Source organism: Cnephaeus nilssonii, assembly GCF_951640355.1.
Source record: "Cnephaeus nilssonii genome assembly, chromosome: 20".
NCBI lineage: Eukaryota > Metazoa > Chordata > Mammalia > Chiroptera > Vespertilionidae > Cnephaeus > Cnephaeus nilssonii.
In genome coordinates, this window is record NC_137091.1 from 46,489,272 (window position 1) to 46,514,374 (window position 25,103).

The 25,103-nt window shown below is 43.8% G+C and overlaps 1 protein-coding gene across 5 annotated transcripts in view; it reads left to right on the plus strand.

The window, feature by feature from the left end:
• Window positions 1-23,316, plus strand: part of LOC307116578 (uncharacterized protein) — a 36,256-nt gene extending 12,940 nt beyond the window's left edge. The window contains exons 1-5 of one of the 5 annotated variants that reach the window (XM_079800663.1): window positions 3,015-3,156; window positions 7,638-7,747; window positions 8,706-8,868; window positions 9,136-9,234; window positions 16,483-23,316. In XM_079800663.1, coding sequence (XP_079656789.1) covers window positions 8,727-8,868; window positions 9,136-9,234; window positions 16,483-18,485 — 2,244 coding nt within the window. In that variant the 5' untranslated portion in view covers window positions 3,015-3,156; window positions 7,638-7,747; window positions 8,706-8,726 and the 3' untranslated portion in view covers window positions 18,486-23,316. Of the gene's footprint in view, window positions 1-3,014; window positions 3,157-7,246; window positions 7,748-8,705; window positions 8,869-9,135; window positions 9,235-16,482 lie in introns of those variants that run through there. The other 4 variants (XM_079800664.1, XM_079800665.1, XM_079800662.1 and 1 more) reach the window with 4 other exon arrangements.
• The last annotated feature ends 1,787 nt before the right edge of the window (window positions 23,317-25,103 follow it).

Sequence of the window (25,103 nt, forward strand, 5' to 3'; positions counted from 1 at the left end):
CACACCCACTACAGGGGATGTGCCAGCAACCAAGGTACATACCCTTGACAGGAATCGAACCTGGGACCCTTCCGTCTGCAGGCAGACGCTCTATCCACTGAGCCAAACTGGTTAGGGCAACACTAGAGAAATACTTTTCTCTGGCAGGAATGTGGCATAGTTTTCAGTAATTCATGTTGCCTTATCATTTGCCATCAATCCATGAACAACTCATGAACACATTCAGTTTGGTGGACTTTAGCAAAACTTCTGATAACTTAATGAAAAAGTGAGGCCTTGAACAAAAAAGCATTCTGTCACAAGTCTGAACAGAAAATATACCTCACAAGCTATTGTGGACAGAATACCTTCAGCAATATTTCTAATCACTTTGCCTTTGATTTTATAAGTTTTAAACAGTAACAATTACTCTCATTGTGAATTAAATTTTAATAAGTACAACATAAGTACAAGCAGGTCAGTGCACTCTCGTCCTTTCAAGTCTATGCCTGTTTAATTCTGTCATTAAATATTGCATGTCTTTCTATTTTTTAGTTATTTCAGAATACTTGAAGTACATGTAAATGAATATGTTCATTTATAAGGATAACATTTTAATGTGTTTGACTAAGTTTATAAGTAGCATCAAGTGGTTTATAAAATTAATATAAATATGATAGTTTTTATAACTTAATTTTGGGAAAAAAACACACCTTAATTTTGAAATATGCTTAGAATCACAAAAACTGAAATTTTCTTGAGATTTCCAAATGCCCTTCATCTATCTGTTTACTCCCAAAGGTAAAACCTTACATAGTCACAGTTCATTCTCAAGTAGAGGAAAGTGAAATTGTTACAGTGCTCTTAACTATAGGATTTATTGTATCTCCAGTTTTAGCGAACACTCATTTTAGTTTATTATATACTAGAAGCCCGATGCACGAAGATTCGTGCTAGAATGAGCCTTCCTTTCCCTGGCTGCCGGCACCGCCTTTCCACTCCAGCCCAGCCCCAGAGCCGCCTCTTTCTGCTCCAGTCCCACCTTCCCACGCTGCCCAGATGCCCTGAGTGACTGGGGTTGGGCTCAGTGCCTGTGTATGCAAATTAATTGCCATCTTTGTTGGGTTAATTTGCATATCACTCCTGATTGGCTGGTGGGTGTAGCGGAGGTATGATCAATTTACATGTTTGTCTATTATTAGGTAAGACTAGAGGCCCAGTGCATGATTGAATCATGCACGTGTAGGGTCCCCTACACGCTTTTGCTTTCGATCACGGGGGAGCTGGGTGCCTGTCTGCTGGTGCAACAGGCACCCAGCTCCCATGCTTTTGCTTTCGATCGCGGGGGGAGCTGGGTGCCTGTCTGCTGGTGCACCAGGCCTTTCAGAAGCCTGGCCCAATCAAGGAGGGCTATCTCGAAAGCCCTGGGGGCAGAACTGCCCAGGGTAGGTGGAGGCCTGGTTGCTAGGGCCCTCAGAGGCGCTTGGAAACCGGGAATCTGGATGGAGAGGTCTACAGAAGACAGCGTCCTGAAGGTCCAGGGTTGTAACCCACTTGGGGTCCTCGGGGGACCTGGGCCAGTAAAGTATAAGGATGAGGAACTGCTGGGTGTAAGGGTACGACTGCCTCATTTATTCATCTCAAACCCTGCACTAGCCTCCATCCCCCGCTGGGCTTCTGTACCCCTAACGTGAGGGTATTACAGGGGCTACTGCATGGCTTCAACAGGCCCTGCACCTTTATTTATTTATTTGGCTTCTTTACATATTTATATTATTTTTTAAAATATATTTGTATTGATTTCAGAGAGGAAGGAAAAGGTAGACAGAGAGATAGAAACCTCAATGATGAGAGAGAATCATTGACTAGCTGCCTCCTGCTCGCCTCCTACTGGGGATTAAGCCCGAAACCCCAGGCATGTGCCCTTGACCAGAATCGAACCCTGGACCCTTTAGTCCTCGGGCTGACGCTCTATCCACTGAGCCAAACCAGCTAAGGCTATATTATACATTTTTTATGTATACCTATTTGTAATTAATATGAAGTGGCTATAATAACATCCTGCGTGAACTAGAAGGATGGTAACTAGAGTCACATAAAGGTTAGGCATTAATGGAATCTTGAAATATATTTCGGTTCTTAAAAACCACTTCCTGCAAGAAATTTCCCACCACAGGCTCCCTGTTGGTCTGCATTTATTGGATGTATAACCTTTCCTCTTGGCAGGATTTTATTATCTGCCGTTTGGAAACTTGTTTTTTTGCGTGGGTTTTTAAATCCTCACCGGAGGATATTTTGTGTTTTTTAAATCCTCACCCAATGATTTCTAGAGAGAAGGGGAGGGGAGGGGAGGGGGAGAGAAACGTCCAGGTAAGAGACACATCCATGAATTGCCTCCCACATGCCCCCCTTACCAGGGCTGGGAACCTGCCACCCAGGGACCTGCCCTTGACCAGGAATGGGACCCCCACCCTTTGGTCTGCAGGCCCACGCTCTAACCACCGGCCAGGGCAACTTGTGTTTTTTGAGAAATATGTTGTTCAAACTGTAAAATAAAACCTGCAGCCATGACCTGGATAGTGGCTCCGATGGTTGGCGCGCTGTCGAGCGCACCGGGAAAGTTGCAGTTTCGATTCTGGCCCTGTTTCTGGTTCGATCCCGGTGGGGGCGTACAGGAGGCAACCCATCCATGGATCTCTCTCACAGCCATGTTTCTCTCAAAAAACACACAAAACAAATAAATAAAAAGCTGCTGTCGTAAGAGTTCTTTGACCAGACCGCCCAACACAATTTAGCTCGTTTCGTATTTACCTGCCCAAGCTTGAGTCTCTGAAAATATTACTCACAAGAGTCAAAGTGCTCGGAAAGGAGATAAAATTCAGGAGCTTCTCACCTGCCAGCCATCCCTGGCTGCTGGGTCCTAAGTCCCGGCTTTGCCTTCTGTACGGCAGTCAGGCCTCCCAACATGGCGGTCCCCGTGCGGCGGCGGCGCGACAACAGGGCGCCGCCATGTTGCCGGGGAGGGGAATGCGGAAGTCGCTCGCGGTTCTTCACAGGCCTCAGGTCCTCGCCCGCCGCCGCCACGGGCTGACGACATAAATGAGCGCCGTTTGCAGCAGCCTAATCCGTTCGCGGAAGTGTAACCGTTAGGCGCTCCCGGTGGGCTGGAGAAAGCAGGTCAGTGCGCTCTGGTCCTTTCCAGTTTATAAAAAATGTTCTGCGTTCGCCAGAGGGTGGAAGGGGTGTGGCTGGACCCATGGCAGGAGCGCCAAGGTGTTTGGGAGGAAGCAGGTGTGCCGCTCCTGCCTGCGGTTGGGGTACCTTTGGGGTCATCGGCGACTCGGGGTCGGTGGAGATCAACGACAGGGTCCCGACTGTCGGGCCTTTGCGGGTCTCTGTGAGGGAGGCGGGTGGCATTTCGGGTGATCGCGGAGTCGGGTTCCGGTTCGGGGTTTCCCGTGGGGCTCAGTGAAGTGGGGGCCGGCGTGGATGCCGTCGCGTGAGGGCGTCGGGTCCAGGATTCGGAATGATAACGGGCGTGTGGTCAGGGTCTCGCGGGGCGGAGCTTTGGTCGCCCGGGACCCGGGGCTGGTGTTGGGCTGAGGCTCCGACCTGGGCCGTCGGGAGGGGCGGCGTCCGGCTGGAGTGTGAGGCGGGGTCCCTGTGTGACTGGCGGGTGCCGTTTGCGGTTGGGCTGGTGATGGACGCGCTGCTGAGAACATTCCTGCACGTGTGTCCGGTGCCGATGTGCCCTCAGGTTGGGGGGGGGGAGCTTAGAGGTCACCTCAGAGACGGCGGCGGGGCCCAGGCAGGTGGGGAGAAAGCCCTGCTTTTGGCTCCTTCCCCAGGGGCTGGCTCCCCGCCGCGGAGAGGCTCACCCAGCCTCGCCCGTGGGTCCCTCGTCCTTTGTGGCCGCTTTTGAGCTCCAAGCGCAGAGCCGGGTCCCGGACACCCGGACGGTCCTGGACACCCGGACCCGCGGCCCTGGAGCCGGGATGCCTGTCGGTCCCTGTGCCCGCTGTTCCCCAGCCCGGCTTCCTGCTGGCGCTCACCTGCCGGCCGCACACCCACACCCTCTCCTTTGGGAACAGAACTTCACTGTGTGGAGCGCCCTCCCGCTGGCACGGTGACCGCATCCCGGCGGCTCAGTGAGTCTCGGTCCGTCTCAGCCCCGCGGTGGCTCCAGCTCCCTCGCTGGTGCCTGAGTGACTGTGAAAGGAACTGGGGCCCGGGGTGGCGTAGTTCTAGCCAATGTAAGTGAAAGTGTGCCTGGTGGTTTCTGGGGACGTTTTCTCCTAATTAAGTAATTCCCGGAATCTCTTTTTCCATGTGGATGAAATACTGTCTGACTATAACCTTAATTTTCTGTCCTCCTTTCTACTGTGTAGAATTTATTCTGATATCAGTGCATTGTCTCAACTCTCCAATACAAAATAGGAAGTTGGGGTTGCAGCGGGAATTTGTGTCCTGTTGCTTACCCAGAAAATTCACCTGCCACAGTGGGTGGAGTTAACAGTTCCTAAGATGTGGGATCATAAAATTATGATTCATCCACGATTTCAAACTGATTGACATATATGTTGACAGTATTCTCTTAAGACTAAAAAAGCTTCTTTAATGCCATTTATACCTTCCATTGATTTTTAAAAAATACTATGCTTGCACAGGTTTTCTCTAATAGGTCTCACTCCAAATGCATGTATTTCATTGGTTCTTTTAGAGGACAAGCTTTTGGTATTGTTGAGCTCTTCCATGGAATTGTTACCTTAAAATCTACAGCTTAATCAGTATGAAAGCAGAGTTTACATACATGTACATATGTCCTGCTCACAGATGTAAGAAACAACCCTCCAGCACCCTGTGGTGTCCTGTGAGCCCCACCCCAATTATATTACATCCTCTCACCCACAGGCAATTACCATTGCTCTCCCTACCAAGCACTTGAAGGCTTTTCTTTATATTCGATCATATCATTAATCACTCCAATCTTTATAGTTTATTCAGTTTGCCTATTTTTAACTGTATCAATCATCTTACATTATGCATTTTTTAATGTCAGGCTTCTTTTGCTCAGTACATAGGTGTATATTTTTTTGCTCTGTAATGAGGGTCAGGTAACCCTATTCTATAATGTTTACATACTAATTATTTTAGGAGTTGCAAGCCACAGAATGTCTCTCCCATATGCTTCACAAAAATATGTTTTTTTTACCATTTAAAAATATTTTTTATTGATTTCAGAAAGGAAGGGAGTGGGAGAGCGAGCGATTGAAATATCAATGATGAGAGAGAATCATTGATTGGCCACCTCCTGCATGCCCCACACTGAGCCCGCAACCCGGCATGTGCCCTCCTGGTTCAAAGGTTGACACTCAACCCCTGAGCCACACAGGGCTATTTTACCATTTTTTCAAACCACTAGGTACTCTCTCTCTGGGGAGCACCCCTGGGCCTTCCCCTCCCCCACCTCCTTCCTCCGGGAGAGCTCCCTTTGCCTTTCTGTCTCCTAAGCTCAAGAGCCCCTTCTAACCCTCATGCACTGCTGGTGGGAATGCAGACTGGTGCAGCCACTGTGGAGAACAGTATGGAGTTTCCTCAAAAAACTGAAAATGGAACTCCCATTTGACCCAGTAATCCCACTCCTGGGAATATATCCAAAGAAACTAGAAACACCAATTAGAAAGGATTTATGCACCCCTATGTTCATAGCAGCACAATTCACCATAGCTAAGATTTGGAAACAGCCTAGGTGCCCGTCAGCAGATGACTGGATCAGAAAACTGTGGTACATCTACACAATGGAATACTATGCTGCCATAAAAAAGAAGGAATTCTCATCATTTGCAGCAACCTGGATGGAATTGGAGAACATTATGTTAAGTGAAGTAAGTCAGTCAATGAAAGAAAAATACCACATGATCTCACTCATTTATGGATAATAAAGAACATTATAAACTTGAACAAAAAGATAGATACAGAGACAGTAAAGCATCAAACAGACTGTCAAATTACAGGGGGAAGGTTAGGGAGAGGTGGGGGAGATAAGAGATCAATCAAAGGACTTGTATGCATGCATATAAGCATAACCAATGGATGCAAAACTCTGGGGGGCAAGGGCATATATGGGAGTGGGGTGGGGGGGGCAATGGTAAGATATGTACATGTATAATACCTTAATAAAAAAAATTAAAAAAAAAAGAGCCCCTTCTTTGGCCTCTGTGACTTGTTTCTGAGCGCACACAGCTCAGCTGGCTCAATGTTTCTACCTGTGTGACTTCCTAAATAAACTGTCCTAATACTAGTAATATCAAAAACATATAACATAAAAACTAAAAGCATTGAAAGCATTCTTAGCTTGCAAAGCTGGACCACCGTTGTATGTTCCCCTTAGCCTGCTGTAGTCTGAGTGTATGGCAGTTTTTCTTACTGTTCATTAAACTCGCATCATTTGCAGTCTGCATTGTTAGGAATACTGCTGCCTTGAAAATCCTTTACATGGCTTTGGTTTAAAGATGCCCTTATTTGTTCTGAGGGGTGGGGTGGGAGGAAAAAAGTACCTTTTTAAAAATATATATACTTTATTGATTTTTTACTGAGAGGAAGAGGGAGGGATAGAGAGTTAGAAACATCAATGAGAGAGAAACATCGATCAGCTGCCTCATGCACACCTCCTACTGGAGATGTGCCCGCAACCAAGGTACATGCCCTTGACAGGAATCGAACCTGGGACCCTTGAGTCTGCAGGCCGAAGCTCTATCCACTGAGCCAAACTGGTTAGGGCAAAACTGTTAGTTTTTATTCTGACACTAGAGACTGCATACAACCTGGAACTTTGTTAAATAGTACTTTATACTCTTCTTTGACAATACAGGGATCTTAAAGAACTTCAAGCCCTAGCCGGTATGGCTCCCTGGATAGGGCATCAGCCTGGGGACTGAAGGGTCCGTGTTCAATTCCGGTCAAGGGCATGTACCTTGGTTGCGGGCACATCCCCAGTGGGGGGTGTGCAGGAGGCAGCTGATCAATGATTCCCTCTCATCGATGTTTCTAACTCTCTATACTTCTCCTTTCCTCTCTGTAAAAAATCAAGAAAATATATTAAAGACAAAAAGAACTTCAAATTCATTTACCACCTTCCAGTTCATTTACCATCTTGGTTACTTTCGTATGTGTTCAAGACCCCTAAGATATTATCATTTTTGCTTATGAGACACAGCTGAGGGCTTGCCCAGTGCACTGGTTTAACGCCTGAAATGTGAACAGACAGTGGATAGAGCGTTGGCCTGCGGACTGAAGGGTCCCAGGTTCGATTCCGGCCAAGGGCACATGCCTGGGTTGCGGGCTTGATCCCCCAGTAGGGGGCGTGCAGGAGGCAGCCAGTCAATGATTCTCTCATCATTGATGTTTCTATCACTCTCTCCCTCTTCCTTCCTCTCTAAAATCAATAAAAATATATTTTTTTAAAAATGTGAGCAGAAACGTTTGAAGAGGCACCTGAGCACACAGCTTTCAAGGGGAACAGTGCCCAGCCCCTCTCCTTCCCCGGGCTCTGCTGTGTTAGGGATTCTCCTGACGCTCACCTGCTCCTGAGGCCTGGGGCGGGCATGGATGTCACTCCCCAGGTCTCCTGTGACACTCACCCCACTTAACCCCCACAGGAGAAAGGGGTGCCTCCACACAGGTGGAACCTAAGGCTCTCTTGGCCAGAGAATACACACTTCCGGACACCATTTGAAGGGACACTAGCGATCCTGTGGCCGTGTGTGAGGTGAGTGCTCAGAGCAGTGTGGCATCGGGGCCCAGAGGAAATGCCCCACCCGTGGGGTTCTCTCCTCCGTCCACAGGCCTGACTCCCCACGAGCAATAGAACCTCGTGAAGCAGGAGGACGCTGCGGGGTTGGGTATCAGCATTTCCGTGACACCCCTGACCGCAGGCGGATTTCTGTACAGAAATACAGAGCAGACCCAACACCCCGAGGCAGGGCCTCGCCCTCGCCAGCTCTTCTCGGAGAACAGAAGGAAATGCGCCAGGCTCCGGGGATTGCATTTGTTTCATCCTTTCTTGTCTTCATTAATGGATGTCTAGAGGCCTATAAAAACCTTGAAAAATGTGAAAAATTTTGTTAATGTGAAAACTATACATATATATATATATAGAAACCTTTTGTTTCTCAAATACGAAATGGGTTTCTAGGTTACGAACATTTTTTTACATATTATAGAAACTTCTAATTGGATGAATGTCTGAATGCATAATTACAAAATACAAGATGGGGCAAAGTTTGTGAATATACAAACCACAATTTATTCTTGTATTATTATTTATTAATTATTGCATCGTATTTTTAAACTATGTTTTCATTGATCAGAAAGAGAGGGAAATAGGGAGGGAGAGGGAGAGAAACATCCACGAACAAGAACCATCTATCAGTTGCCTCCTGCCTGCCCCTACGGGGGATCAAGCCCTCAACCAGTCCTGTGCCTTGGCCAGGAATTGAACCTGTGGCCTCTCCTTGCATGGACAATGAAGCTATCAAACTACTGGCCAGGGTAATTATTGTATTATTTTTCACATGAGCAATAGTAAACCTACTTTTGCCCCACCCTGTGTTTTACTAGGCATGTAATTATTCAACTGCATATAAAATAAAACCCCAGTTGCTACATAGATGCAGCTAGAGTGAACGTGAGCAGAAAAACTAACATTTCTCCTATGTCATCTAAAGGACATCACGCCATTGCACAGCATGGAGTTGTCACAGGAATCCCTGACATTTCACGATGTGGCCGTGGACTTCACCTGGGAGGAGTGGCAGCTCCTGGGCCCCGAGCAGAAGGACCTGTACAGGGACGTGATGATGGAGACCTACAGCCACCTGGTGTCAGTGGGTGAGGACAGCTCCCCGTGTCGCTCAGCGGGTGCCCTGTTTTTCCTTTCTCAGCTGCTTAACTTCAGAATAACTCCAGTTCTCTGAGATGGTGGGATCTCAGGTCCTTCTCTTGGGCCAGACAGGAGGGTATAATGTCCCCTCTCCTGAGAGAAAAGTCTTTGTGTTACAGGTGGGAAACCTGCTCATTCCTCGAGATGTTACATTCTCCCTCTTGACAGACGCCAGCCCAATATAATATGTCTGAGTCTCTGTCATTGTTCCCAAGCAGGGTATCAAGCCAGCAAACCCGACACGCTCTCCAAGCTGGAACGAGGGGAAGAACCATGGACAGTACAGCGTGGACGCCACTGTCTAGTCTCTCCAGGTGAGGGGGGGGGAACCAGCAAGGCGGGCAGCTGGGGAGTCACATTCTCGTCAGAGGCTGCGTCAGAGCTGTGACATGAATGAGGAAACAAACCACCCCTCCACGTATGAGAACCCTTTTTCTTTGTAGAAGTTTCGAGGAAAACATAGCTTATTTTATCCACCTCGTGTTTTTGTTTATGTAGTTTTCTTCCTCCTGGGATTCTCAGATCTTCCTCCTTTTTGTCCCAGTCACAGTGTCTGCCTGTGTTAGCACCTCTCTTGCTATGAAATCCCACTTTCCAATCCTCTCCGGAAAGACAGAACTTGGAATTCATTGCTTTTTTCTTACTACTGAGCTGTTAGCAGTGGAATGGCTCTTGGATAATGTTCCTTTAAGCACATTGATGGAGGTATATAGATCAGCTCCCTGGAGTGTTTCAAATGTGAGACGATGGGACATTCAAGGAGTTGTATCTGGAATTGTGTGAGGATCTTCTAGAAAACTTGTCTGCATAGCCAGCAATGAGCAAGAGGGAAAATGACTGGAGGTAACGACAGTGGGGCGGCAGCTGGAGGTTCCAAGATGTTGGTCACACATTGCCTGGGAGGCCATTTAAGACCTTGCTTTCATTCCAAATGAGTTGAGACACCCGTGGGGACTTTTCAGTAGAGGAATATTATTATTTAACTAACTTTTAAATTTTGTTATTTTTTTAAAATATATTTTTTATTGGTTTTAGATAGAAAGGGAGGGGGAGAGAGAGAGAGAGAGAGAAGGAACATCGATGTGAGAGAGAAACATTATGTGGTTGCCTCCTATGTGCACTGGGGATCAAACCCACAACCTGTGTATGTGCCCTGACTGGGAATTGAACCGGTGACCATTTGGTGTAAAGGACGATGTTCAACGAACTGGGCCACACTGGTCAGGTCACTGATTTATTATTATTTTTTTTAATTATAAAGGCAGTGTTTATTAAAATACATTTCACTTTAAAAATTCATCTATCAGCTGTTAGTGTATATAATTTTTTTTTGACAACCCGTATTTCTGTTGCGTTCTGGGTAATTTTATTTTACCTATCTTGCAGTTACTAAACTTTTTCAAATGTACTATTTAATCCATTCACAAAGATTTTAATTTCAATGACTGCAATTTTCATTTATTTTTTTAAAAAAATACTTTTTTTTCTGCTGTTAGAGCCAAGATTCTTTTTTTTAAATTTTTAATAAATCTTTATTGTTCAGATTATTACATTTATTCCTCTTTCCCCCCCCATAACTCCCCTCCACCCAGTTCCCACCCCACCCTCTGCCCTTACTGCCACCCCACTGTCCTCATCCATAGGTGTACCGATTTTTGTCCAGTCTCTTCCCGCACCCCCCCATACCCGTTTTCCCCCAAGAATTGTCAGTCCACTCCCTTTCTATGCCCCTGATTCTATTATATTTACCAGTTTATTCTGTTCATCAGATTTTTTATTGACTTGGTTTTTAGATTCACTTGTTGATAGATAAGTATTTGTTGTTCATAATTTTTATCTTTACCTTTTTCTTTTTCTCCCTCTTCTTAAATAATACTTTTCATATAATACTGGTTTGGTTGTGATTAACTCCTTTAGATTTTTATCTGTGAAGCTCTTTATCTGCCCTTCAATTCTGAATGATAGCTTTCTTTGCTGGGTAGAGTAATCTTGGTTGTAGGTTCTTGCTATTCATCACTTTGAATATTTATTGCCACTCCCATCTGGCCTGCATAGTTTCTGTTGAGAAATCAGCTGACAATCATATGGGTGCTCCCTTGTAGGTAACTAACTGTTTTTCTCTTGCTGCTTTTAATATTCTCTCTTTGTCTTTTGCTCTTGGCATTTTAATTATGATGTGCCTTGGTGTGGTCCTCTTTGGATTCCTTTTGTTTGGGGTTCTCTGCATTTTCTGGACTTGTAAGTCTATTTCTTTCACCAGGTGGGGCAAGTTTTCTGTCATTATTTGTTTAAATAGGTTTTCAATATATTGCTCTCTCTTCTGGCACCCCCATAATTTGGATGTTGGTACGCTTGAAGTTGTCCCAGAGGCTCCTTACACTATCTTCATATTTTTGGATTCTTTTTTCTTTTTTCTTTTCCGGTTGGGTGTTTTTTGCTTCTTCGTATTTCAAATCTTTGACTTGATTCTTGCAATCCTCTAGTCTGTTGTTGGATCTCTGTATATTATTCTTTATTTCAGTCAGTGTATGCTTAATTTCTAGACAGTCCTTTTTGATATCCTCGAGGGTCTCACTAAATTTATCGGCCTTTTCTAGAAAATTCTTGAAAAACTTTATAACCGTGGTTTTGAACTCTATATCCAGTCATTTGCTTTCCTCCATTTCTGTCATTTGTGACCTGTTTCTTTGTCTCCACATTTTCGCTGCTTCCCTGAGTTGATAGAGTGGCCTTGTGTGCTAGGTGTCCTATAGGGCCCAGTGGCTCAGACTCCCCAGTTACCTGAGGTGGACCCTCTTGGTTCACCCCTTTGTGGACTGTGTGCACAGTCTTGTCGTAGGTAAGCCTTGATTGTTGTTGGTATCACTGGGAGGAATTGACCTCCAGGCCAATTGGCTGTGAGAATCAGCTGTGTCTACGATGGGAGAACTTCTGTGCTGGAGACACCCTTATGGGGCAAGACCTGCTTCAGTGCGGCTTTGGTGCTCCCTGAGTCTGCCCCCTGAGTGTGTCCCTTATGGATCTGAGGAGTTGTAATCTGGATGGTCCCACTCTGACCCCTGGGTACACTGGCTCTTGGGTCCCTAAGAAGGTGCTAATTTAGCCTCTGCCTGAGGCCACCTAGCAGGAGCTATGGAGAGATCTTCAGATTCCTCTTCTTTGTTTGGGGTTTGGAGGTGCCCAGATGAGGCCCAGCTGTGAAGCAGTGCAAGCTGCTGTGGGGCCTTGGGCCTTCTTTTGGATGTTCTGGGTCTCTCTGACCCAGCTGCAGTTTATTAGGTAATTTTAGATTGAAAATGGCCCAGCCATTCATATGCAAAAGCCTCTGCGCACAGCTTGGGTGGGGTGAGGTCTCAGGGTATCAACAGGGCGGAGCAAACAGCTATGGCTGATCCTCAGCCCTGCCCTAACAGGCCCCGGGTCTCAGTGTAATCACTGAAAGCACCTCTGAGAGAAAGCCGCCCTCTAGTTCCGCCCAATGCCAGACAGTCCAGTTTATCCCCATATGAGTCTGGGTCCCCAGAGTCTCACCTGGAACTGGAGTTCAGAGCAGTCGGGAGCTTGTGTCTCCCTCCTGATTGAAAAAGACAATCGCATATTCATTTGCCAGCCCTCTCTGCATGTGCGCCTCTGTACCTCTGCCTTCCGCAGCTCCTTTGACTCTCAGTGTGCTTTTCTCTTCCCTTCTAGTCATAGAATTTCCACTCAGCCAGCCTTCTTGTGATTCTGGATGATGTCCGTTTTGTCTTTTAGTTGTAGTTTTGAAGTGGTTATGGGAGGCAGCAATTTCAGGTGTTTACCTATGCTGCCATCTTGGTTTCTCTCCAGGTCACTGATTTTTTAAATGGACAAGCTTGCCTATAGTACAGAAGGTAGAAATTATCAGGGAGGAGCATGTACTGTTATACTCATGGTTACAATTTGTGACAGTAAAACAGTACATATTAATATTATAAAAAATGTGCACAGGAAAGAATCCAGGAGTCTCATGGAAAATGTTAAATCAGCTCTGGCCAGTAGAGCTCAGTGATTACAGCATTGGTCCTTGCACTGCAGGGTCACAGTGGATTCCCAAGGGACATATACCTGGGTTGCAGATTTAATCCCCTACCCCAGTTAGGGTGTGTGCAGGACCCACCAATCGATGTGTCTCTGTCACATTGATATTTCTCTCTGTCTCTCTCTATCTGCCCCCCTCTTCCATCCACACTCTTTCAAAATCAATGGAAAAAATACCCTTCGATGAGGATTAACAACACCAGAAACATGCAAAATCACCTGACCTAATCTGTGATCCTTTTAAGTGTCTAAAGTTAAGAGATGAGAAGCAGAAGTAGCAGAGGTGGTTTTCCATTAGCCTTAAAGCGCAGAGGAAATGGCATGTTGACTCTGGGAGCTGAGGGCCTCAGTCCTACAACCACAGGAACTGAATTCTGCCAAGAACCAATGAGCTCAGAAGAGGTCCTACCCCTGCATGAGATCACAGCTCTGGTTGACATCGTCATGCCCGTTTTTCTTTTCTTTCAGAGAGAGTGAGAGACATAGATAAGGAAAAGTGAAACCTCAATTTGTTGTTCCACCCACCTATGCATTCATTGGTTGCTTCCTGTATGAACCCTGACTGTGGATTGAATCCACAACCTTGGCATATTGGGGTGACCCTCTAACCAACTGAGCTTCCCAGCCAGGGCTTCACCCTATCGGGAGTCCCTGAGATAAGGCCCCGGTTAGGCTATGCTTAGATCCCTGTCCCATGGAAACAGATAACAAATGCTTATTGTGTTTAAAAAAATTTGCTGAGTTCTCCCAGCAATGATGTTAAGTATTGCCAGCCAGGGAAGTTGACCCAGCTCGTGTCTCTAAACTCCTAAACTCAAGAGGTTACATTGTTGTCCAAAGCCTCGGGCACACAAAAACATATCCTCCGTAAATCCCATTGTTTGCATATACAATCTGGTAGTCCCTAAAACCTCAGGCATAAAAAAGACATATGCAGCAGGATATTGCAGGGAATCGGACATTATCTTAAATTACTCAGTGAGGGATAGTCCTTTCTTTGGAATGTGTAGGGATGGTGTGACCCATGCCTGCTAACACTTTATTGCATGTCATCCGTCCCTCTGTATATAGGAACACAGGACAGTGTGTTCCAGCCAGACCATTAGTTGGGGTTTTGATTATAGAAGCTTTTGTCTAAATTGGAGATTCTTGCTCTAGGAGAGGTAAGTTGTGTGCAGAATGAAGAAGAATGGCAAGTTTCTGGATGATGATAGCTCTCAATAGTCTGTTATGCTTATCTGGAAATCAGATTCTGGGGATCCACATCCTTACTCGCCGTGTATTTGTTCTGTACACCTGGGTCTGCAGGTATGCACCTGATCACATAGCCAATGTTTGTTTGCTTCTCTTCTGAGGGCTCACTGAATTCCAAAACACTACCTGTGCTTCCATCTTTTATTCTACATGTTTTTTGAAACACAGTCTCATTTAGGACTCTTTTTTTGAAGAATTTGTATATGTTGATGGGATCCACACTACTATTTTCAGATAAGACCTTTTTTTTTTTTTTTTAATATATTTTATTGATTTTTCACAGAGAGGAAGGGAGAGAGACAGTTAGAAACATCGATCAGCTGCCTCCTGCACACCCCCCACTGGGGATGTGCCCGCAACCAAGGTACATGCCCCTGACCGGAATCGAACCTGGGACCTTTCAGTCCGCAGGCCGATGCTCTATCCACTGAGCCAAACCTGTTTTGGCAAGATAAGACCTTTTTTAAAAATATATATTTTTAAAAATATATTTTTTAATTGATTTCAGAGAGGAAAAGAGAGGGAGAGAGTTAGAAACATCAATGAAGAAAGAGAATCATTGATTGGTTGCCGCCTGCATGCCCTCAATGGGTATGGAGCCTACAACCTGGGCATGTGCCCTGACCAGGAATCACATGGTGACCTCCTGGCTCATAGGTGGATGCTCAAGCACTGAGCCATGCTGGTTGGGCTAGATAAGAACTTCTTTAACATTTTCGTATTAAACCAGTATCTTCATGTTTGTGCTTGGGTATGTAATCATCATCTTAAACTTTGTTTCACCATGCACTCTAGATTTGCCCCTCATTCGGCACTTCAGTAATATTTCTCATTTCATTAAGAGGCATTCCATCTTCCCAGTAGCTCAGGCCACATAATACCTGGAGGTATTCCTTTAAAAATATTTTTATTAATTTTTTTTTGAGGTGGAGAGGGAGAGAAACATCTATGTGAGAGTGAAACACTGATTGGTGCCTCCTGCGTGCCCCTACTGGTGATGGAACCCACAACTCAGGCATATGCCCAGATTAGGAAATGAACCTGCAACCCACCCAAGTGAGCTACCCAGCCAGGGCTAGAGTCATTTTTTAGTCCTGATTTTTCATAAATGTCTTCCTGCTTCTCCCATTGAGTCCATCAGTGAACCTTGTCTTCTCTTTAAATACAGGGTGGGGCAAAAGTGGGTTTATAATGGTAAACTTGTATTATTATTTATTAATTATTGTATCATTTTTCAGTATGACCAACTGAAAACCTGCTTTTTTGCTGCAGCCTGCTAATCCTGGTTTCATTCACCACTTACATCTCCATTATTCCTTTCACCATTTTTTGGCAGGCTGTGGTTGCCTTTATTTCTTTGCTTTAGATTTCCATACATTCAATTATTGCACCTTTGTTTCCTACAAATTTAACTCAATTCTGACACTATCCATCGAGAGATAGTGTCAGATCCTACAAGAGTTCAGTCTCATAAGACTGTCTCCACTTCAGATGTCACCTGTGTTACTGACCAACTGACTATAAATTGAAGGTTCTCATGAGCCCTCCTTGGATTCAGTTAATTTGTTAGAGCGGCTCACAGAAATCTGAGAAATACTTACTTATATTTACTAGTTTATTATCAAGGATACAGATGAATAGGAACATGGGCAAGGTCTGAAGGATTCCTTAATACAGGAGTTTCTGTCCCCATTGAGCTAATGGGAACCACCACTGGGCACATGGGTATGTCACTACCCCAAAGCTTATCAGATTTGGTTAAGAGTTTTTATATTGCTTTGGTCTCTAGGCTCTTTCTTTTATTCCAGATGTCAATAGTGGGAGCTGAAAGTCCAGCCATCTACTCAATTGGTCTTTTTAGTGATTAGCTCCATGCTGAGAGTATGTAGAGACTCTGCTGTCACCTCATCAACATAAACTCAGATGTTTTTAATGGAGAACAAAAGATACCTCTATCACTTAGGAAATTACAAGGGTTTTACAACCTCAATGTGAAGAACTATGAGTGAAGACACGTATATTTCTTATTTTATATCACATGAGATTGTCACTACATAGTTACTTCACATGAAGGCTTTTTATTTTTTTTTAAATTTCTTTATTGATTAAGGTATTACATATGTGTCCTCCATTAATCCTCCAAACCCCCCCCCTTTTTTTTTTAATTACATGAAGGCTTTTTAAAACAGTTTTATTTCAAACTAGGATTATGAGAGATAACAGAATGATTCACTTCTGTTCTGTCCTAGAATTCAGGAAGGTCCATGATCCTCTGCCACATCACCTGCGGTGTCAAAGCATTCAGAAGAATGTGGAACGATGCTGTGAATGTAATATGTTTGCAAATACTATTAATCAGAGCAGAGGTCATTACCTATTACAGCAAAATCATGGTATGTCTGAGATAAGCGAAAAACTTATAGAATCAAATTTAAGTTTTGAAAACCAGAACAAAAGCTGTAACTTAAAGAATTCCGTTGAGTTGAATGGAGATAAGACATCCATTGTGCATGCTAACCACGAACAATTTTACACTGAAATCATGTTGCCTGTCAGTACCAAAGTGATTAATAATAAGTCCCAGATCAACGTAGAGAAAGCACATGTATGCATTGAATGTGGGAAGGCCTTTGTGAAGATGTCTCAGCTCACTGATCACCACAGAGTTCACACGAGAGAGAAACCTTATGGGTGTAGTCTGTGTGGGAAAGCCTTTGGCAGAAAATCCAGGCTCACTGAACATCAGAGAATTCATACAGGACTCAAACAGTATGAATGCACTGAATGTGACAAAACCTTCCTCAAGAAATCACAGTTCAATAGACATCAGAAAATTCATATGGGAGAGAAACCTTATATGTGTAGTGAATGTGGGAAAGCATTCATCAAAAAGTTTTGGCTCATTTGTCATCAGAGAACTCATACAGGGGAGAAACCCTATGGGTGCAGTCTATGTGAGAAGACCTTCTGTACAAAGTCTAATCTAAATAAACATCAAAAAACGCATACTGGAGAAAAACCTTACAGATGCAATGAATGTGGAAAAGCCTTTGTTGAGAGAAATCATCTTATTGCCCATCATCGAACTCATACAGGAGAGAAACCCCATGAATGCCATCTATGTGGGAAGACTTTCCGTATAAAATCTAATCTGAATAAACATAAAAAGACCCATACAGGAGAAAAACCTTATAAATGTAGTGTGTGTGGAAAAGGCTTTATCGAGAAGAGACGTCTTATTGTACATCATCGAATTCATACTGGAGAGAAACCCCATGGATGCAATCTATGTGGGAAGACCTTCTCTACAAAGTTTAGTCTCACTGTACATGAGAGAATTCATACGGGAGAGAAACCTTATACATGCAGTGAATGTGGAAAAGGCTTTGTCAAGAAGAGTCATCTTATTGAGCATCACCGAACTCACACAGGAGAGAAACCTTTTACATGCAGTGAATGTGGGAAAGGATTCTCATTGAAGCAGTACCTTATAGGACATCAGCGAACTCATACTGGACAGAAGCCCTATGTATGTAGTGTGTGTGGTAAAGGCTTCACCATGAAGCGTGATCTCACCGTACATCAGCGAAATCATACTTCAGATAAACCATATATGTGCAATGAATGTGGAAAAGGCTTTATTGTGAAGCGTGGTCTCATTATACATCAGAGAACACACACAGGAGAGAAACCCTATGTGTGCAGCGAATGTGGAAAAGGCTTCTCGGTGAAAATGCAGCTGATTGTACATCAGCGAACTCATACAGGAGAGAAACCCTTTTTATGTAGTGAATGTGGGAAAGGCTTCTCAACGAAGCACTGCCTTATAGGACATCTGCGAACTCATACTGGAGAGAAGCCCTATGTATGTAGTGTGTGTGGAAAATGCTTCACCATGAAGCGTGACCTCACTATCCATCAGCAAAGTCATACTTCAGAAAAACCATATATGTGTAGTGAATGTGGAAAGGGCTTCATCGTGAAGAGTCGACTGATTGTACATCAGCGAATACACACAGGAGAGAAACCCTACGTATGCAGTGAATGCGGGAAAGGCTTCCCACAGAAAAGGCAACTGCTTGTACATCAATGGACTCATACAGGACAGAAACCTTATATATGTAGTGAATGTGGGAAAGATTTCACAGCAAAACGTAATCTCATCAGACATCACCTAAAACATACAAGAGACAAGCCCCAGGAATGTAGTGGAAAAGGCTTCATCATGGAAACTGATCTTACTTTACATTAGCAAAGTTATACTTAGGAGAAACTGTGTACGTACAACAAACTGGGGAAAAGCTTGTCCCTGAAGACTCACGTCAGTGTACATCAGCACACGCAGATGGCAGATAAAGTTCCTATGTGCAAGAAATATGTAAAAGGATTAATTGGGGAAAATATGCTCACTGCACATCTGTGAATTCATTTGGAGAGAAACTATATATATGCAATGAATGTGGAAAGAGAATACTGTGGGTATTCTTCAGCAAACTCATACTGTAGAGAAGCCATACACATGTAATAAAAGTGGTTAAGGCTTTAGGAAGAAGACATGTCTCATGCAACATCAGAGATTTTACTCAGGAAGGACTTCCTTTGCATGTACTGAATGTGGAAAATTTGTATTCAGCAAAATGATCTTATTACCCATCAGCTAATTCACATGGAAGAGAAACCCCATGAATGCATTGAATGTGGGAAAGCCTTCACTACAAACTCAGGACTATGTTTGTCAAAGAAAACATACAGGAGGGAGGCCCTAAGAGTGCATCAATTGTGGAAAAGCTTCTGACCACTTGTCAATTGTTAAACGTAAGAGATTTCACAGGTAGTTGCTTTGGGGTAAGCCTGTATGCAGTAAAGAATAACTTAATACAACAGGAAAGATAGGGGGGAAATGAATAACTTACTGCAAAGCATCTGGTACTATCTTTGTCATTTACCAGATTTTATATAAAAAAAAATTACAAAACAACTTGGATACAATCAGCCTTCAGAAAATATTTTAGGACATTTATGTCTAAAAATTTATCCTGATATAAATCCTACAAATGTGACAGAATAGGAAATTCTTTAGTGGAAAGTAGAACTTATGATATGTGATCATCAGAAATCATGAATGAATATTTCTAATTATGGAAAAGCATCTGCTCAAAAGTAAGACCTCAATAGATGTCATTTTACACTAGACAATTAATTTTCTCTGGCAGGGATATGGCATGGTTTGCAGTAACTCATGTTGCCTTATCATTTGCCAGAAATTCATGCAGAAACAACTCATGAACACATTCAATTTGGTGGACTTTAGCAAAACTTCCAGTAACTTAATGAAGAAAAGAATTCCTGAGTGAAAAAGCATTCTGTCACAAGTCTAAACCTCACCATCATTTGGGGACAGGATACCTTCAGCTATAATTTCTAAATATATATATATATATCAGAGAGGAAGAGAGAGATAGAAACATCAGTGATGAGAGAGAAGCATTGATCAGGTGCTCCCCACACACCCCCTACTAGGAGTTGAGCCCACATTTCAGGCATGTACCCCAACCAGGAGCTCCTGATCCATAGGTCAACAATCAACCACTGAGCCACACTGCCTGGGCCATTCAGCCATAATTTTAGTTGCCTTGCCATTGACTTTATAATTTTAAAACAGTTACAATTATCCTCATCATGAATAAAATTTTAATGTATACAACAGAGGAGTGGTCTATGCCTGTTTAATTATGTAATTAAATTGTGCACTTCTTTAGTTCTATTGGTTATTTCAAAATACATGAAGTACTTAAAAATGAAACTGATATTCCTTTTTAAGGATACCATTTTAATGCATTTGACCAAGTATACAAGTAATATCAAGAAACTTTTAATATAAACATGATGTTATTAATAACTTTTAATTTTGAATTAAATTTAGAATCACGAAAACTGCAATTTTCCTTTTTTGTTTGTTTCTAAAACCATAGTATTATATGTTTTAGAATTTCATATAAATGGAATCATACATCTGTCCCCTTTTTCCCTCCATTAATCCCCTCCAGCTTGCCCTCACCCCCCGTCCCAGGCTTTCACCACCTAGTTGTCTGTGTCCTTGGGTTATGCATATATAAATACAAGGTCTTTGTTTGATTGCCTCCCACTCACTCCCCCTCCCCCACCTTCCCTCTGAGATTCTGCACTCTGTTCTCTGTTTTCATGTCTCTGGATCCTCTGTTCATCACTTTATTTTGTTACTTAGATTCCACATATGAGTGAGATCATGTGATGATACTTGTCTTTCTCTGACTAGCTTATTTCACTTAGCATGATGCTCTCCAGGTCCCTTCATGCTGTCTCAAAGGGTAAGAGATTATTCTTTTTTATTGCTGCATACTATTCCATGGTATAAATGTACCATGGAATTTTTTTATCCACTCATCCTCTGATGGGCATTTGGGCTGTTTCTATATCTTAGCTATTGTAAATTGTGCTGTTATGAACTTAGGGGTACATACATTCTTTCTGATTGGTGTTTCGGGTTTCTTGGGATATATTCCTAGATGTCAATCACTGGATCAAATGGCAGTTCCATACTTAATTTTTTTTTAAAACTTCAAACTGTTTTCCATATGTCTGTACCAGTTCAAATTCCCACCAGCAGTGTACTAGGGTTCCCTTTTCTCCACATTCTCGCCAGCACTTGTGATTTGTTGATGGTAGCCATTCTGTCAGGTATGAGGTGATACTTCATTGTCATTTTAATTTGCATCTCTCTGATGATCAATGACTTTGAGCATTTTTTCATATGTCTCTGGCCATCTATATGTCCACTTTGGAGAAGTATCTATTTAGGTCCTTTGTCCAGTTTTAAATTGGATTGTTTGTCTTTCTTTTGTTAAGTTGTATGAGTTGCTTATATATTTTGGATATTAACCCTTTATCAGATGTATCATTGCTAAATATTTTTTCCCATACAGTGGGCTCCCTTTTTGTTTTGTTGATGTTTTCTTTTGCTGTGCAGAAGCTTTTTATTTTAATGTAGTCCCATTTGAAAAACTGCAATTTTCTAGATTGTCTAAACTCCCTTCATGTACCTATCTATTCCCATAGTCACAGTTCATTATCAAGTAAAGTAAAAATGTTACAGTGCTGTTAACTACAGGATTTATTTGTATCTCCACTTTAAACCTGTACTCATTTCTGTTTGTTTTATATATAGTTTTTTTGTTTTGTTAGAAATTTTATTATTTTCTGTTGTTAATCCTTACCCAAGGATATTTTCCCATTGATTTTTAGGGAGTGGAAGGCAGAGGGAGAGACAGAAAGAGAGAAACATCAATGTGAGGGAGACATGCATGGGCTCCAACCAGGGCCAGGGATCCAGCCTGGAACCAGGATACATACCCTTGACTGGAATTGAACCCAGGACCCTTAAATCTGGGGGCTGATGCTCTATCCAATGAGCCAAACTGGCTAGGGGTATATATAGATTTGAGAAACTTTATCACATACTAGAGGCCCAATGCATGAAATTCGTGCACGGGTAGGGTCCTTAGGCCTGGCCAGTGATCAGGGCCAATCGGGGCCTTCCAGCTGCCGGCCAGGGCCTCCCCTCCCCGGCTGCTGGGTACCAGCTGGGGTCTTCCTTCGTTCCGCGCCACCCCCTGGTCGTCACTGCACATAGTAGCAAGCAATCAAACTCCCAGTCTCCCGGTTGAACTCCCCAGGGGACATTGCATATTTTATATATATAGATTATATATGTAGTCTTTTATAGATATAGATTAGAAAAATGGAGACATTTAGCAGTACCCTTTTGAGATTGGCTATTTGACCTTGTCTGATATAGAAAATACATACGTACATACATACGTGTTCCTGGCATGGAGCTCCTGAAACCCTTGTAATTCACAAGTGATAATAGACTAGGAGCATCTTTTGTTTTATTGAGGCTACTCTGGTTGGAAATTTCATCTCCACCCCATACATCCAGAGAGGGGTGAGCGTCTGCAAATGGAGTTAATGATCAATCATACCTACTTAAGAAAGCCTCCATGACTTTCTTAAGGAGGGGTTTTGGAAAACTTCCAGGTGTATGAAGACATCCAAGTATGAAGAGTGTGATGCACCCTAACTTCATGGGACAGAGCTCCTGTGCTTCAGACCCTTTTAGACCTCACACTATATATCTCTTCATCTGGTTGTTCATCTGTAACTTAAAGATATTCTTTTTTTTTAATTAAATATGTTCTCTATTGATTTCAAAGGGGGAGAGAGAGAGAGAAACATCAATGATGAGAGAGAGTCACTGATCGGCTGCCTTCTGCATGCCCCACACTGGGGATCGAGCCCAAAACCCGGACATGTGCCCTGACCATGAATTGAACCTGGGACCTTTCAGTCCGCAGGCCGACACTATCCCCTGAGCCAAAACGGCCAGGGCTTAAAGATATTCTTTAGGAAAGTTGTAAATGTAAGTACATTTTTCCCTGAGAGTTTGTGGGAACCTTCATTTGAAGCCAAGTCAGAAGTTGTAGATAACCTGGAGAGCTACTACATATGATTAGCATGCATGTGAAATGGCGAGGGAGCAGTTTGTGGTACTGAGCCCTTAACCTGTGGCAACTGACACTATTGTGTCCGAATTGAGCTAATATGTTGGATATCAGTTGGTGTGGAGAATTCCTGGTTCAGGGAACTCCCCGCTTTAATGCACACACTCTCCTGGTGACCAGGCGTGTTGTGATGGTAGCAGTAGTGAGAGAACAGGAGAGGCACAAGATGGAACTGCAGGTTTTTCTAAGAAACTTCAAATGAATTCAACCTAAGATCCAGCCCCAAGCTCTCTAGAGCAAGCATGTCAAACTCGCGGCCTGCAGGCCACATGCGACCCACAATGAATATTTTTGCAGTCCAGCCAATATAACAGTATGTAAGAAACATTTTAATAAAAATTTTGTAAATTAATTTTTACAATATCCTGTTATATATAATCCTCTCTAATAAAATGGTAATATGCAAATTAACCATCACTCCGCTACATAAGCCACACCCACCAGCCAAGCCATGCCCACCAGCCAATCAGGGTGAGTATGCAAATTAACCCCAATCCAAGATGGCTACAGCCACAGAGAGCAAGGTTTCCCAGGTAACAGAGGAAGCCAAGCTTTCCATAGCCGTTGCAGGCCTAAGCCTCCATTCAAGCTACAAAGTTTCAATTATAGAAGGTAAACAAATTCAAACAAATGGCGGCAGAATGGAGCTTGAGAGAGCAGGCCAGGGTTGCCGGCGGCAACAGGGGAAGCAAAGCTTTCCGAACACCCTGGCCGGGCCCACCCGCTTAAGGCAACAAAGTTTCAATTGTAGAAGGTGAATTAACTGCCACAGAAATGGCTGCCGGAGCCCCAGGCTTGGCTCTGCTCCAGGCTACAAAGTTTCAATTGTAGAAGGAAAATAAATTCCAGATACCAGGGCCTCCCCTTGGGTTGCCAGGGGGCGTAGCCGGCCTGCAAACCACCACAGGCCCCTCGCTCAGGCCGCCCCACACCCCAAGGGAACCCCCACCCTTATCTGTGACACCCTTCAGGGCAAACCAGCTGGCCCCCACCCGTGCACCAGGCCTCTATCCTATCTAATAAAAGAGTAATATACAGATTGATCATCACTGCAACACACAATATAGCTGCCCCCATGTGGTCAAAGATCCTGCCCCCATGTGGACACAAGATGGCCACTACAAGATGGCCAGCAGGAGAGGGCAGTTGGGAGGCACCCGGCCTGCAAGGGAGGGCAATTGTGAGGGACCAGGCCTGCAAGGGAGGGCAGTTGGATGTGATCAACCCTGCAGGAGAGGGCAGTCAGGGGTGACCAGGCTGGCAGAGGAGGAAGTTGGGGGCAAACAGGCTGGCAGGAGAGCAGTTAAGCATCAACCAGGCTGGCAGCAGAGTGATTAGGGGGTGATCAGGCTGGCAGGCAGAAGCGGTTAGGGGCAATCAGGAAGGCAGGCAGGCAAGCAGTTGGGAGCCAGCAGTCCTGGATTGTGAGAGGGATGTCCTGGGATCGGGCCTAAACGGGCAGTCGGACATCCCTCCAGGAGTCCCAGATTGGAGAGGGTACAGGCTGGGCTGAGGGTCAACCCCCCGCCGTGCACGAATTTCGTGCACCGGGCTTCTAGTTATTAATAAACTACAACGTTCGCTAATGACTGATTACTATAATCTTGTTGCATTCACTTCCCTTAACGCGCATTATGCGCAGGTGCACCATTTCTCTCCACTAATACTAGCAGTGAATATTTTAGCAGCTGATGGCCACCTCATTAATCTTGGACTGACTTGTTTGGTGTGCACAACAGGAATTACTTTGGTTTTGGAGAACAAGAAAAATAGGTTTATTTGCGTTACGCTTATTAATTTGTGCAGTTATTCAGTGTCTGGTAAGTTAATGTTCAAGAAAAAATACTAATTTTTATTAAAATGTTCTATTATTTTATGTTAATAATTACTCATTTATTTCAGCCCTTTGTATTCAGCATGTCTCTATGGAAATAAACATACGTTTCTATGAAAATTGAAGCTTTTGTTTTTGTGCGGCCACCTAAACTTTGTGTTCTGTTGAAACTGATGAATACAGTGCATCCCATGCCTAGTTGGCCTTCAATAGGTTCCAGCCTCTAAAAACTTAAGTAGTAGCTCTGCACTTGAGACCATGTCTTGCAGAGAGGAAGGCACTGGCGTGGTCATAAGACATCTCTCTTTCCTCCCACCGGGCAGAGGCATACCAACAGTTATGGCCACTCCCATCAGAAACTTCAGATTTTGCTGAATGAGGACCTAGAACCTGTGGGAAGTCAGAACTCAGACTTCCAGAAATGACCCTGAGACTT